This window comes from Marmota flaviventris, chromosome 5 (genome assembly GCF_047511675.1).
Source record: "Marmota flaviventris isolate mMarFla1 chromosome 5, mMarFla1.hap1, whole genome shotgun sequence".
In the NCBI taxonomy this organism is placed as follows: domain Eukaryota; kingdom Metazoa; phylum Chordata; class Mammalia; order Rodentia; family Sciuridae; genus Marmota; species Marmota flaviventris.
Window position 1 is genome coordinate 130,246,702 of NC_092502.1, and position 16,771 is coordinate 130,263,472.

The window sequence follows — 16,771 nt, forward strand, 5'->3', positions numbered from 1 at the left end:
GGTCCAAACTTAAGTATCTACAACAACCCTTGAAATAACTCCCATAGTTCAGGGATCCCAGAGCTTAATAGTAATAGGAGGGGAAAGAATCTAAAATAATTTGAAAGAACTTTTCCTTTTTCTTTTTTTTCCTTTTTTTTTCTGGTGCCAGGGATTGAACTCAGGGGTACTCAACCACTGAGCCACATCCCCAGGCCTGTTTTGTACTTGTTTAGAGATAGGGTCTCACCACATTGCTTAGTGCCTCAGTGTTGCTGAGGCTTGCTTGAACCCATGATCCTCCTGCCCCAGCCTCTGGAACCACTGGGATTATAGGCATGATCACTGTGACCAGCTCCTCTTTATTTCTAAGGGATTCATGAAACACTGAAACTATTAAAGCAAAGACATTAGCAAACAATGCCTTCTCCAGGAATCCAAATGCAGAACTGAAGGTCTTTATGATTTGGTGTCTTATGATCTCTTCAGGGGCTGAATCACCGGTAAGTTCATCTGACTGTAGTTCTGCATTTCTGTGAGTTGCATTAACCCAACCCAATTCCTCCACTCACCCTCATTATTGAATTCTAAAGGGGGAAATGGAGCAGAGAGAGAAGAGTGCTGTGGGATGTATGTCTGTGTCCCCCAACTCACATGTGGAAGTGCCAACCCCCAATGATGGCATCTGGGTATGAGGGCCTTTGGGAGATAAGTGAGTTCAGATGAGATCATGGAGATGGAGCCCTGCATGATGGAACCTGTGTGCTGATAAGGGGATGAAGGGTCAGAGTGACCTGTGTCTGCTACATTGGGTACAAGAAGAAAGCAGCCCTCAGTAAGGCAGGAAGAGAGCCCGCCACAAGCGCCAACCATGTTGGTGCCCCAATCTCAGATTTCCAGCCTCTAGGACTGTGAGAAACTAATGCTTAATGGCATTCCACTATAGCATCCCAAACTAAGACAAAGAGAATCCCAGGCCAAGAGTCATGCAAAGTGGCAGTGGGAACCCACGTCTTAATGACGTGACATCAAGAGTTAAGCCTCCTGCAGCACCCAGCCCCTCCCCACTGCCTCCCTCCATTGCTTGAACTCACCTGTTTACAAGAACATAGCTTTGCTTCTAGTCCAGAAGTAAGGTGGCAGAATCTAGAGGAGAAGCTTTCTCCAGAACTTAGCCTTTCTGCTATTGATGGCATTATCAATCTCACATTCTAACCAGCATGAGAAAATTCATTTATTACAAGTTGCGTATTCTTTCACCACAGGAGAAACAAAGACAAACATGATAGACTTGTAATTTCTAGGTGTCCTACACAGAAAGCACCCATTCCTCAAGCCAAGATCACTTCACCTTTCCATTTGGCAAAGGACCTAACTCAATCCCTAGATACCTGTTGACTGAGAAGGGCAGTCTCCTCTATTCCAGTTTCATGAGGACCCCAGGATGGTACTGTTTTTAGCCCCAAATCAGTTTTAGATCTGTTTCTCAATTTAAAAATACAAGATGATTTTTCATTTTAAAATTCAGTTTCTAACTCTTCATTATACCCAAGCATGGTGTATCCATTAAAAGTCCCTTCAAGCAAAATGATTTACTTCCAGCTTAAACCCCACGGGGGCGGGGGTGGGGGGGTAGGTGGGTATCTAAATGTGCAAATTGCCAACATAAACAGCCCCATTTCTGAGTTGAGAATGTTTAGCTTCATCAGTTTGGGGATACAGAGTTTTCTTTCTACAGCAGATGATTCCTGAGTCATGGTTGAAAAATATCCTCACTCGTTTTTATAAAGATAATGATTTAAACTGATTTAAAAATAAGTCCAATATCAAGGAAAAGATTTTTGATGTATTTTCTGTGGGAGTAAAAAATAGTATTCAAAATCTAAAGCTTGCAGATCAGGAGAAATAAACATTGTAAGTGCTCTTTGGTCTTTAAATGACACGAGATGGCTCTGAATGTTTTAGTTTAAAAATACTCTCTAAGAATACAAGCCAAATGACTGCAGGATTATAAGTTCTCTCTCCCAGTTGTTCAGGTATTAAAAACAGGCACAAGTAAGAATAGCCTTCAGAAGAACTAATAAACATCCAGGAGCACAGGCCATGAGCCACGGGCCTGCACCACCGAGGGCTCCTCTTACCCAAGCCCTCTCAGTAGCAGCACCAACCCTTCCACACTGTTTATTCCTCCTCTTTAAAGAAACAAATCAAAATGGAAACATGACTTGAATGACAGAGGAAGGGCACATTCTTGGTTCTTCCTTAGAAGTGACACCCTCGCTGCTGGGGAGTACTGATACCTCCTGGACTTCAACTTCCCCAGTGGACACGGGTGCACTTGTTCATTACCCCGTGCTATCTTCAGTTTTCCAGTAGAGATTTATGGCTGATGAACAAAGCCACTCCACCTCCTCCAAGACGAAATCTGTCCCAGAGCCAGACCTGACTCTCCCGGCAGGCCCTGCGGCTCATCTCTTCTCCTTCACCCACGTGGTCACATCTCTCCATTATGAGAACAAAACCCAATAAGATAAAACCCAGCTGCACACTATTCACATTAGCCAAAAGATGGAAATAATCTAACTATCCATTGATAGACATTTAGTGTTATGTCCAGACAATGGAATAGTATTCAGCTGTGAAAAGGAATGAAGTACTAAAAACAGTAATAACATGGGAGAACTCTGAAGTCATTATGCTAAGTGAAAGAATCCAGACACATTTAAGACCATGCAATTCATTTATATGGAGTATTCAGAAGAGGACAAGTCAGCCGAGAAATGCAGACTGGTTGCCAGGAGCCGGTTGGGGAGGGGGAAAGAGAAATGACTGTGCATGGTTATGGGATTTTCTGGATATGGGAGGTTCTGGAACTGGACAGTGATGATGGTGGCACAATACTATAATGCACTAAGTGCCACTCAAGGTAAATTTGACATTATGTGTGTTTTATCAAAAAAAAAAAAAAAGAAGAAGAAGAAGAAGAAGAAGAAAAGTTCAAGCAACAGCAATGAAAATTTGGGTTTTCATTCCTGAAGACCTCCTTCCCCCCCCCCCCCCCACATCAACAGAATCGCAGAGAACCAGCCACACAGGTCTCCCCAAACGCTTTTATACAACCATGGCCTTTCCCAGCTGGTGGCATGCCGGCTGCCCAGGCCTCCAGGAAGAGCGTCTTCAGGACACTCTTAGCCGTGCTGGTTCCCTTCTCAGAGCCTCTGCTCCTCCACCCAGCGGGAACATTCTCCCTGCCCCACGCATGGCTACCTGTCCTTCCTTCTGCCTTGGTGATCGTTCCTCTCCGTCCTGCGCCACTCTGACCCCTTCAGGATGCACTTCCCCATGAACCCCGTCAAACTGCATTTCTTTGGTGGACATAGTTCTGACTTAGTAAAACTGCCCTCCACATTTTCTAACAAAAGTCAAAAAGTCTTTCACACAATCAAGAATATTATTATTAGGGCTGGGGCTGTAGCTCAGTGGTAGGGCGCTTGCCTAGCACGCGTGAGGCACTGGGTTCAATTCTCAGCACCACATAAAAATAAATAAAATAAAGGTCCATCAACAATTAAAAAATATATTTTTTTAAAAAAAATAATATATTCGTCTCCTATTGCTGCTGTAACAAATGGTCACAGATTTGATGGCTTAAAACTCCACTCGTGACTCTCCTCATTGTCTTGCTGTGGTCTCTGGGTCCTCTAGGTGCTCTGGGTAGTCTATGTCCTTGCCTCTTCCAGCTTCTGCAGGCCACCTGCATTCCTCGGCCTGTGCATCCCTTCCTCCATCTTCCAAGCCTGCAGCCGAGTATCTTCTCTCCTCTTTGATCTACTTCCCTTCTTTTTGTCCCCCAGTGCTGAAGACTGAACCCAGGGCCTTGTGCAGGCTACACAAGTGCTGTACCACGCAGCCACACCCCCAGCCCTCTACTTCCCTCTCACAAGGACTGGTGGGACAGTGTTGGGTTCCACCTAGATAACCCTGGATCATCTCCCCACCTCAAGATCCTTAGCTTAATCACATCTGCAAGGCCCATTTTGCCATTTAAAGTAACAGATTCACAGGGTCTGGGAGTCAGAATATGGACCTGTTTGGTGGAGAAGGAGGGTATTTACCAAGTCTACTCTAAAAACCCCAAATTCCTAAAAACATGCTGCTTCAAACACTAGAACTGTAAGCTTTTCCAACAAGGAAAGACCTTTGCTGTCGATATTTAACAGAATCACCAATACATCCTCTCTCCATCTAACCACACACAAATAAAGCTATTTTCTGGGAATCATGATTTCAGGTTAGAGTTGGGGGGTGGGAGGGGGAGAAATCCATGAAGTTTCATTCATTTTTCCAAGAGAGAAAAACACCAAGTCAAGGACCAAGGGTGGAAGGAAAGATTTTTGAGAATACACAATAAACAACTCTCAAAAGACTTTATAAGTCCCTGGACAAAAACGAGCAGTAAAAGGGTCCGGCACTCAAAGTGGCATTGAGTTCTTAAGAGCCTGGCAAATCGTTAGTTCATTTCTAAACTAGGGCGCACAGCCCTTTGTCACTGATTTATGCCATTGGTTTGTGAATTTCCTCCCTCACCATCTTTCTTTTTCTCCAATGATGGATCCTATCACTTCTCTTAGTCCCTATTTTTTCACTCCCCCTACTTCACTAAGATTTATTATCCATGCATCTCTGTGCCACAGAGATGAAGGAGCCTTTAATTGGATTTCTTCTTGTAACCGGAGCAATAGTAAGGTTCTTGCCCTCCTAAAATGTGCAAGTCCACCACCACTTGGGGGCCATGCTGCTGTATCTGTGCAGTGGCCACCTTCTGACAGCTGAGACTGCCTGCCTCTCCCACTCCCCCTAGTGGCAGCCAGCTCCCGAACACTGCTGGGCTTGCTCTGTCTAAAGACACAAGCAAAACTTGCGGGGACGCCTGAAATGTTTCTAATGTGTGTAGATTTTACACAACCTTTCAAATGTATAGCACTCTTGCTTTGGAAACTGTTCACTTCAAGCATCAGGCATTTACTCTTTTCCTTGCATTGATCTTTGGTACTGCCACAGAGTGAACTCAGAAACCACGGAAACAATGGACAGTGTGATAGAAAACAAACAAAACGCCAAGCCCAACAAAAGCAGAGTGGATAAATACGTTGTGCTATAATCATGTGATGGAATATTATATAGCAGAAAAAATAAATGAACCACAGCTATATACAGCGACATGATTAATCTTAGAAAATGTCGTAAGACATTAGTCCTACAAGAGAGTATGCAAATATGGTACCATTTTTATAGACCTCAAACCACAAATTTTATTTACATGTATATGTAATTAAAATCCGTATATATAATTAAATATAAAATATAAATATATGTAAAATATTTACATAAAAGTGTATAATTACAAATATTACATATATACACATATATATTAAATAGATATGTAGATGTAGATCTTTTTAAAAGCAAAGGAAGGAAGAATACAAAAATTCAAGGTTGTGCTTCATACATATTCACTTGATTATGGTGTTTTTAGCTTGTGTGTGTGTGTGTTGTGTAGATTCAACAAACACGATCATTAAACTCTAACTAAGGGGTGTGTGTAGGCAGACAGACCAGCCTACCACGGTCAGCGACAGGCTGTCAAGACAGGACCCCGCGTCCTCTCAGATTCCTTCCTGTTTGAACTGTCTACGGTTTGGAGCGTGGGGTCGAGGTGTGCATCTGACCGTGGATGACACACAGTTTCTGAATACTGACTTGAAACATTCTCGGTTGTATAACTAAGATCATGAGAACATGCCTTTGGACCCATCACCTGCATCTGAGACTCGCCACTCCTGGGGACTCCACCTGACTGTGGAACGACTCGGCTTTCCTTATCCTGGTGCTGTGGGCTGTGTGTCGAGCGCGGGGCTGGCTGGCCCCACCTGTAATGGCACTTACTTCCTTGCCCTGTCTCCTTCTCTGGACCTGGGCCCCATCTTTGTTTCCAATGACTGGGCAGCGCCAGCCTCCTCCTTGAACCAGAGCCGTTTCTGGACAGCAGCACAGGAGCCAGAGCCCTTGGGCACGAAGGCAAGCTAAATCCCTGGGCCATGCTGCGGCCCAGTGTCACCTCCCCACAGCCACCAGGCTGCTGGGAAAATCCCCACTCACCAAGTTCTTTTGCTTCCCTTCTTGATAAAGGCATGTGCAGTTAAAGGGAAAAAAATGTAATGAGGATCAAGGACCAAAACAATTCAAACCACTTAACATTCCACGGGTGGACATAGCTACCAGCTTAGAGTTGTGCCGGGTACTTCACTGTGCTTACTTTAAATCTACAATCTTTAATAAAAATTAGCAATGAAAGATGATTTTTCATATCCCTAAACATCTTCTATATGGTGGTCTTCACTGGCTACATAATATTCCACTGCTTCCAGCGCATAACTACAATAGTAAAAAACTAAACCTCCTGGTGTAAAACAACAGTCCTCTCACACAGGGCTCCTGCCTCAGGGCCCTTGCACCTGAGACTCCCTCTGCCTTGATTCTCTTCACCCAGACATGATTCTCAATATCCCTCCCTCAGGGCTTTGCTCAAAAATCTTATTGTGCCCCTTGTCTTCTGCCAATGTTTGGCTCCATCAATCTATATTAAGGGGAATGTATTACTTGTGAAGGGAATATGCAGCCAGCCACGAGGGTAAGAACTTACCCCTTGCCAACACAGCAGGTGTGATCCAAAATATACCTTCTGTTTCCATCCATCCATCCGTCCATTTATCAATTTATTTATTTACTTATTTCATTGGTACCAGGGATTGAACCCAGGAGTCGGTCATTAACCACTAAGCCACATCATTTTTTATTTTGAGACAAGGTCTCACTAGGTTGCTTAAGGCCTTGCTAACTTGCTGAGGCTGGCTTTGAACTTGGGATTCTCCTGCCTCAGCCTCCCGAGCCACTATGATTATAGGCATGCACCACTACTCCTGGGTCCCTTTATTTTTAACGCCTCAAGAAATACATCATTGCCATAGTGAACATCCACATCAACTTCTAGAGGGCTCTTTCCTTGAACTTCCATCCTAGGCAGGTGCTGACTTTGGTCTGACAGATTCCGAGGGAAAAGTGTGGGCCTTAAGTGTCTGGCATGAAACATTTTTAAAAACCTGTTAATTTTTTATGGAGATACATCATTGATAATGAGGGATAATTAGTATAACTCTCCATATCAGTTTCCTCCAAAGCAGCTTTAAAATCTGGTCCCTTGTTTCACACTTATCTTCAACAGGTCTCATTTTCAAAGTGCAACTTCAAAAAATGAATGCAACAGATCAGAATCTGGATGGGGAACTCTGCAGCCCAATTCCTGCAGCCCTGCTAAGGGTTTGTTGTGTGCCGATGAATGGGTCCCTTCTTTTGTAAGGAAGAAAGAAAAGGGCTTTGACTCTCCCTTGTACAATAGATGACTACAGAATTGTGCTCAATTATTATTTTTTAAAAAAGGAATGAAAGGCCTATTCGAGCTTTTATTTTGACAGGGATGGGCTTTCAAAGTGGTGCTGAGCTCCTGGACTCCCCAGGCATCCCCAGCCAGAGACAGATCAGGCACAATGTGCTTATGCCCGGGGCCAGAGGATCCCAAAGGTCACTGGCTATTTCTTTTTCTTCTTCTTCTTCTTCTTTTTTTTTTTTCCTACTTAACCCAATCAAATTTGGCTTACTTTACTACAAGATTTCCTTTTAAAACTCATGGAGAGGGCTGGAGATGTGGCTCAAGCGGTACCACGCTCGCCTGGCATGCGCGGGGTGCTGGGTTCGATCCTCGGCACCACATAAAAATAAAATAAAGATGTTGTGTCCACCGAAAACTAAAAAATAAATATTAAAAAATTCTCTCTCTCTCTCTCTCTCTTTAAAAAAAAAACAAACAAACTCATGGTTGTGACTCCCTCTTTATAGGTCACCAATCATAAAACTAAAACCTAGAGCTTTCCCACACTATGCTTACTAGCAAGGTACAAGGTCCAGGCCTACAATGTGCAAGTTACAAGGGGACTTTAAGTCACATTAGAAAAATTAAAACTCTAAATTCTATAGTTTTCAACACTTGAGAGTCAGAACTATTGTTGTACTAACACGAAAGGGAGTGAAGCTCTCAGGCTATCAACTCTTTGTGGGAATCCAGGTCAGCCAGCCTGTTATACGGTTCTGATATGAATGATGAGATGACGGAATGTAAAACAGAGTTCTAAGCTCCACTTCTCAGAGGAGACAATTTGGTGAAGGCTAGATGGCTGTCACTTGTGATGGTGGTATAATGCTGACCTTGGGATTTAATGTCCTAGTCACCTCTGACTCAATGGCTCCAATCTGCCCGGGGCCTAGGCACTGGGACAACACCAGGACTTGGATTTTACATCCAATGATTCCTGGATCCTCTCTCTCTGCCCTTCCAAATCCACAAGCACCGGGATGCTTGGCTGGCAGTTAGGGTGAAGCCCACCAGACAAAAGGGCCTTTCATTCTCAGAATTGGGCCACATACTGCTGCTCTGAGAACACAGAGAGAGAGTGACTGGGAGTGAGAGAGCCGGGAGGAACTCCTGCGATTCAACCACGCCAGAGTAAAAGGCTGATGGCTCTCTCACTGGACCTTTGGCCCCAGACAGACCTACCCTGTTAATTCTGTACTCTACTCTCAAGAGTCCAGTCAAGGGGAGGCCACCAAACACCAGTCACCATCTGCACTATTGGAAGGTCACCACCCTCTTCTTGCAGATAGCATGCTGCTAGCAGCATCTGGATATCTAGAATATCTGTGAGAAAATGCCACAGCTCTCGGCCATAATTTTGAAATTTCGTATTTCATTGCCACAAAGAAAACTTTTTTTTGTAAACTGGTACTAAACAATAAGATAAGATATATGCCAGGTGTGGTGGTGCATGCCTATAATCCTAGCAGCTCAGGAGGCTGAGGTATAGGAGGATCTCAAATTCAAGGAAAGCCTCAAGCAACTCAGCAAGACCTCTTTCTAAATAAAATATTAAAAAGGGCTGGTGTTATGATTTGGATGTAAGGTGTCCCCCAAAAGTTCATGTGTGTTATAATGCAAGAAGGTTTAGAGGAGAAATGATTGGGTTATGAGAGCCTTAAACCCAATCAGTGAATTAATCACCTGATGGCAAGTAGAATCTCTCTCTCTGTTTCCTGATCATCAATGTGAGCTGCTTCCCTCGGCCACACTTTTCCACTATGTTGTCTTGCCTCACCTTAAGCCCTGAGGAATGGAGCTGGCTGTCTATGGGCTGAGACTTCTGAAACCATGAACCCTCAAATAAACTTTTCCTCCTCTACAATTGTTCTGGTCGAGTCTTTTAATCACAGCAGAGAAAAAGCTGACTAAAACAGCTGGAGATGTGGCTCAGGGGTAAAGTGCCCCTGGGTTCAATCCCTGGTATCAAAAAAAAAAAAAAAATTAAGATGAAAACAACCCATCTCTTAATCTGGGTGACAATGAACAAACTATTAAAGAACTAGTAGAGTCATTTTGAATGATTGTTATATATAAGTGAAGATGTTTCTTTGTAACTCATACTTACTGAGAAGTACCTGGACACACTGAAGGCAATTTTACATTTTTAGAAGACACGCATGCGGGACAAGGTAACACTCTTGTTTTCTCTTAAACAGAGGATTTTTCAATCAATTGCCGTAGTTTCATGCAGAAATAAAAAGCTACTATGATAGTGTGAACCAAGTTTCAAGTCAGTGCTAGGAATGAACCATAAAAGATGTTGATTTGGTTCAGCTGACAGATGGCTCTGACTAGATCCTGCTCAGATCCTACTGGTAGTGCCTGGGGAAGAAGGAGGCCACGCAGGAGCCCTTCTCAGGACACACCCACCGACAGCTACATTTTGACAAATGAGTTTTCCGTGTACATAGTCTGACTTGTGAATGGCATCTGATTAAAATCATCTGATTTTTATTGTTGATGAGACCACTGGAAATCAGACCCTGGCTTGAGTACTATGTATTGGTTCAGTGAAACATGGAGAACTTTGCGGATACCCCCAAGTGTCCAGAAGAGCTGTTTCCTGGGCAGGAGCTGTCACCACCTTCCTGAATATTTTAAGGTTAGTTTAGATGATGATTAAAGCACATTTTCCCAAAGAATAAATAACACTCTGTGAAAGGACAAGTCTCGGGACTGTAGAGAAGAAGGGAGGAAGAAGTTTCTTTTTAATTCAAAAAGCTTTCTAATGGCACTGAGTGGTGAGTGCAGTGCTCGGATCCACTTTTCAAACTGAAATTAATGCAACTGACATTCCTTAAATGCTCCTCCTGCAATGGAAAGCACAGGGGCAGAAGGCCTGACTTACTCTATGGTCCAGCACCAGCTGAAATGGATCCAGTGCAGCGCTGGAAAGAGGCAGGACAGGCTCTGCTGTCTAACTGAGAGCCTCAGCTGTTGGGCCCATGGGCGCAGGGGGATTCCCAGCTACTGCCAGTGAGGTGAGGGTGAGGGTCCCGATGGGCATCCCAGATGGAAAGTGAAAAGACCCTGGTCCCACACAGTCCTCAAGAGCACAGCAGCGCCTCCCTCTGCTGCCAAGGATCTGCTGATCAGCCGCTGTGTTCTATCCTTAAAGAGTTTCTTACTTCTTCACTGTTAAAAACATAAGCTCTCCCCAGGGCCAGATGCTAAGGATCCCTGTACACAACACACCGAATCATCCTCAAAGCAATTCAAGGCACAAACATTTTAATTTCACACCTCCAACGAGGAGAATGGTATTTCAGGTTGTAGACTACAGAGGACAGATACAGACAAGTTTCATTCCAGGATAAATTAAATCAGTTTGAGAGTCACTGACCACAGAAAAACATGAAGACAACAATATGGAAGAGACTGCACAGACCCGCAAATAGACCTGGGCAGGACATCTGAGATGACTGAATCTTACTTCCCTCCTAACTGAGGCCAGGAGAGGAGTGGGCCTTGGCAAGATCAGTAGCCTCAAGGGTGGGAAAAGGATAAAAACACCCAGGGGACAGTGAATGAGACCCTTCCTAAAAGGCTATTTCCTTTGTCATGCCTGAGCACCCTCCCTAAGGAGCAAAACATTATCTGTCTAACAAAGGACACAGAAAAAGGAGTTATTTCTCTATGACCAAACCTAACTGGTAGTAGAGTGAGTCCTGTGGTCCTGTTGTGCTCATTACTATTTTTTTTTCCCAAATCATTATCAAATAATAAAATGGCTTCTCTATTAAAAGAACACACACAGTAAAAATTCTCAACACAAGCTGTACGTGTGTTCAGAAGGACTGTGGATGGCAAGGACTCCAAGAAAGAAGGAGAGAGATCAGGGGCCCTTTTGTGCTACTATAACAGAATACCTAAGGCTGGGTTATTTATAAAGAACAGAGATTTATTTCTTATAGTTCCAGAGGTTGGGAAGCATTCACCAGATGAGGGGCTGCATCCTGTGAGGGCTTCTTGCTGTGTCATTACATGGCAAAGGAGAAGAAGAGGAGGAACCTGCAGCTTCAAGCCCTTTTATTAGCTGCATAGGGCCATTCCTGAGGTGGGGGCCTTGTGACCTAGGCTCCTCCAGTGAAGAGGTCCCAGCACCTAACACTGTTGCACTGGGGATTAGGTTTCTGACACATGAACTTTAAGGGACACGTTCAAATCATATCAAGGGATGACACTGGCCAAATTTGAGTAAACGTGAATCTGGAAGGATTTTGCATCTGAAAATCACGGGTTTTTGTTGTTTGTTTTTTAATCTTGTTGTAGTTGTAGATGGACAGAATGTCTTTGTTTTGTTTGCTTATTATGTGGTACTAAGGATTCAATCCAGTGCCTCACACAGGGTAGAAAAGTGCTCTGCCACTGAGCTACAGCCCCAGCCCCAGGTTTTTTTGTTTTTATTTTTTTTAAATCCTTAATTCAAGCAGCTCACTTGGTCTAACCTTCTCCCAACCACAACTAGAGAACAAGCCTCAGTTCTGCCATCTGATGAATGGGAAAACCCAGGTACAGAGAGCCTAAGATACAGACCCAGGACAGCCCAGCACATTCATGGGGGGGGGGGGGGGGCGCGAGACTAGGAGCAGGCCCTGGGGCCAGGCTGGGGAGGCAGGGTGTGCCCAGAGCTACCTCCATGGACTGTCCTTACACTCGGATTCTGCTCCCTGGCTGTGCTCTCACTGCCACCTTCTGATCTAACCTTCCCTTCCCAAATAGATTCTCCGGCTTCACAGAGAACCAGCCGGAGGCAGCTGCACCAGGACTCAGCCAGGCAATCAGGCTAAAGTCAAGTCCTGATCCTGCTGACAGCATGTCCCCTTGCCACAGTGTGATGAAAATGGCCCCTGGCTTCCAGCCTCCTCCCAAACATGTCACCCCAGTCCAGCCACGAGAAACACAGCAGACAGGTTTCAAGAGGGGCCTCGTTTTAGGCAGCTCTTTCGCTGCTGTGACCAAAAGACAGGAACAGTTTTAGAGGAGGAAAAGTTTACTTGGGGCTCAGGGTTTCAGGGGTCTCAGTCCACAGATGGCCGGCTCCATTGCTGTGGGTCAGAGGTCAGGAAGAACATCATGGCAGAAGGGGGTGGGGGAGAAAGGGACTCAGGAGATGACACCAAGAAGCAGAGGGAGACAGACAGCTCCACTTGCCAGGGACAAAATATAAACCCTAAAGGCACACCCCCAGAGATCACCTCCTCCAGCCACACCCTACCTGCCTGCTCATCACCCAGTTAATCCCATCAGGCGACTAATTTACTGATCAGGTTAAAACTTGTATGACCCAGTCATTTCGCCTCTAAACCTTCTTGTATCGCCTCCACGTGAGCTCTGGGGGGAACCACAACAGGCCTCCTATGGTGTACCTGACCAGTGCTCCTCAAAAACATCAAGATCAGCAAAAATAAGGAAAGTCTGAAAGACATCATAGCCCAGAAGAGCCTGAGGAGACAGAACCGCTAGCCCAGCGTGACGTCCCACGTGGGATGCTGGAACCACAAAGCAGCATTAGGTAGGAACTAAGGGACCCTGAACAAGGCAGGGACTCAGGTCCATCAGAGCACACAGGCTCTGCTTCATGACCTGAAACCTATCTCCATGCTGAAGCCAGATGTCAGCAACGGGGCCTGCACCTGGCAATAGCAATGATTTTGTGTAGGAGTTTTGTGACTTTATTTTGTCCTCCTTTTCACACACCCAGTTCATGACGTCCACTTGACGCAAGGCCAGTACCCCAACCATCCTTTCTAAGTCACACAAATATGTATTTTAAGGCAGAATGGGTTTTTAAAAAAACCAATCCCTACACACATTCCTTTCCCTGCAGACTGATCCCCACACTGTCCTTAGTTTCCTGCTTCCCACGTGTCCAAGGGGTGAAGTGAACCCTCATCACCTGCAACAACCCTGTCCTCGTCCACTGGAGCAGGCCCTTCCTGCTGCCAGCAGATGATGCTAAATGAATTGGGTCGAGGTCTGGCCGTGGCAGGCGAGTGGTCAGCGGCTGCTCAGTTTCCACTGCGCTTCACCTGCCAGCCGCTCACCCCTCCCCATCTTCTCCCCCACTCCAAAGTCCTCTAGATGGACAGCATGTCTAACCCTCAGGAACATTCCAGCAGAGTTCTCGATCCCCACCACTGTAGCACTGTCCACACCCCAAAAATGAAGCCTCAAAGGAAGTCCCAAAGCGAAATGCCTCCCTCCCTTCACTTCCAAACCCCGATGCACGATGCACTCCCCACACAAGGTCCCCAATATTAAGACAAAATATGAAGCATTTCCTACAATGAGTCCCAGTTTTATCTTGTTCTCAGTTTCACTGTATTTTTATTTTTCCACTCCTGTAAATTACTATAGGACTTAGGTCCCTGTCACTAAAAATATGATGTCAAAGCCACGTCCGGGCAGCTCCGTCACCCTCCCCTGCACCCTCTCCTCCACTAGTCATATCATTGAAAGAAAGTCTCCTACCTTTCGCTGAGGCTTCTCCACAACTGTGCACCTGCAAGAGGGAGAAGGAAAATGAGAGACTTAACCAAGCTGTGCTCTCCTGAGGCATTTCCCAACTTAAAAATATTACAAGATATGTAAAGTGGAACATTGAGATCTTTAAGCGCGGCAGACTATCAGATCTTATGATGTATACTGCTGGTGCCACGACTAATTCAGGCAGTTAATTCACAAAAAAAAGTTAGTGAAATCCTACTACATGCAAAACAGTTGAGTAGGTGCCCTGAGGGATGGAACGCTCCAGCACACACAGTCCCTGCCTCAGGGGCTTCACTGTCATATGTGGCAGACCAAATGTGTGCTCCAGTAAATGTGAACCCAGAGAGGCAGAGCAGGAACCGCACAAGAGGAGTAACCATGAGGGTGGGGGCGGGGGGGGGGGAGTATGTGGCTGCTCCAGGGAGCATGAATAATAGAGGTGGCTTTGAAGGTGAGTCTTGGCACCATCCTGGCAAACTGAGACAACTGTGACTGGAAAAGGGAGATTTTTATCTAGTCATTTTTTTTTTTTATTAGTTGCTCAAGACAATACAATGATCTTGACATATCATACATTTGATTCAAATAGGGTATGAATTCTCATTTTTCCACGTGTACAGATTGCAGGATCACATTGGTTATACATCCATGTGTATACATACAGCAATCCTAGTGTCAGTTGTATTCTGTTGCCCTCCCTATCCCCCCTCCCCTCCTCTCCCATCACTATTCTCTACCCATTCTACTGTGACATTTATCTCTCTCTTTTTTTTCTTCCCTTCCCCCTCCCACCATCATATATGTATTTTGTGAACCCATGAGGGTCTCCTTCCGTCTTCCGTGCAATTCCCCTTCTCCCTCCCTCTCCCTCCCTCCTCTTTTCCTTGTTTCGTGGTAATCTTCTTCTCATGCTCTTCCTTCCTACTCTGTTTTGAGTCACCTCCCTTATATCAGGGAAGACATTCGGCATTTGTTTTTTTAGGGATTGGCTAACTTCGCTTAGCATAATCTGCTCTAGTGTCATCCATTTCCCTGAAAATGCCATGATTTTGTTATTTTTTAATGCTGAGTAATATTCCATTGTGTATAAATGCCACATTTTTAATCCATTCATCTGTTGAAGGGCATCTGGGTTGGTTCCACAGTCTAGCTATTGTGAATTGTGCTGCTATGAACATTGATGTAGCTGTGTCCCTGTAGTATGCTCTTTTTAGGTCTTTTGGGTATAGTCTGAGAAGGGGAATAGCTGGGTCAAATGGTGGTTCCATTCCCAGCTTTCCAAGGAATCTCCATACTGCTTTCCAAATTGGATGCACCAGTTTGCAGTCCCACCAGCAATGTACAAGTGTACTTTTTCCCCACATCCTCACCAGCACTTGTTATTGTTTGACTTCATAATGGCTGCCATTCTTACTGGAGTGAGATGGTATCTTAGAGTGGTTTTAATTTGCATTTCTCTGATAGCTAGAGATGGTGAGCATTTTTTTGTGTACTTGTTAATTGATTGTATATTCTCCTCTGTGAAGTGTCTGTTTAGATCTTTGGCCCATTTGTTGATTGGGTTATTTGTTTTTTTGTTGTTTAAAAAACTGGAGATTAGCACTCTATCTAAAGTGTGAGGGGTAAAAATTTGTTCCCAGGATGTAGGCTCCCTATTTACCTCACTTATTATTTCTCTTGCTGAGAAAAAACTTCTTAGTTTGAATATGTCCCATTTGTTGACTCTTGATTTTAACTCTTGTGCTATAGATGTCTTATTAAGGAATTTGGAGCCCGACCCCACAAGATGGAGATTAGGGCCAACTTTTTCTTCCATTAGATGCAGAGTCTCTGGTTTGATTCCTAGCTCCTTGATCCATTTTGAGTTAACTTTTGTGCATGGTGAGAGAAAGGGATTCAGTTTCATTTTGTTGCATATGGATTTCCAGTTTTTCTAAGCAGGAAGAATGAAACAGGTGGTATAGCAATACCAGATTTCAAACTATACTATAGAGCAATAGTAACAAAAACAGCATGGTACTGGTACCAAAACAGGCGGGTAGACCAGTGGTATAGAATAGAGGACACAGAGACCAATCCACAAAATTACAACTACCTTATATCTAGTCTTCTTTAGGTACAAGCTTATGTCTAGGCACAAATGAAAGTATATAGACATGCATATAATTTGCTTTTTAAAATCTCCAGTGACTGTCTTCAATGGCTCATTTTTTGTTTGTTTGTTTGTTTTTTGCAGCCCTAGAGAATGAACCCCTGGGTGCTGTATCACTGAGTTATCCCCAGTCTTTTTTTTTTTTTTTTTTTTTTGAGTGAGAGTCTCACTAAATTGCTGAGGCTAGTCTCAAACTTGAGATTCTCCTGCCTCATCTTTAGAGTCCCTGGGACTATAGGCATGTGCCAGCACACCTGGTGACTGAGTCTTGATATTATACTCAAAATAATAAATGGCCATGAGAACATTTCTGTATGGTCAATCAGACAAAGGGTCAAAGGTGTTGTCCTTATGTTCTTCACAATCCCCTATCAAAGGTCCAGGTGATAAGTTAACTTCCAGGAAAAAGTTTCTCAAAACTGTTTTCTGCATTTCCTCAGACCACCAGAACTGTGCAATTAAGTCTACAGCTCTACCATCCTGAACATGCCCCATCTTGTCTGATATCAGAAGCTAAGCAGGGTCAGGCCTGGTTAGTACTTACATGGGAGAACTGAACAATTAATCTGATTTCCTTTTTGCCTTGGTTGCCTGTAAGCAAAGGGATAAACCTGTTGCTC

General features: G+C 44.4%; 1 protein-coding gene across 1 annotated transcript in view; it reads right to left on the reverse strand.

Annotated features, from left to right (window-relative positions):
* Nucleotides 1-16,771, reverse strand: part of Retreg1 (reticulophagy regulator 1) — a 132,492-nt gene that overhangs the window by 71,308 nt on the left and 44,413 nt on the right. The window contains exon 3 of the mRNA XM_027954385.2: nt 13,982-14,012. Coding sequence (XP_027810186.2) covers nt 13,982-14,012 — 31 coding nt within the window. The remainder of the gene's footprint in view (nt 1-13,981; nt 14,013-16,771) is intronic.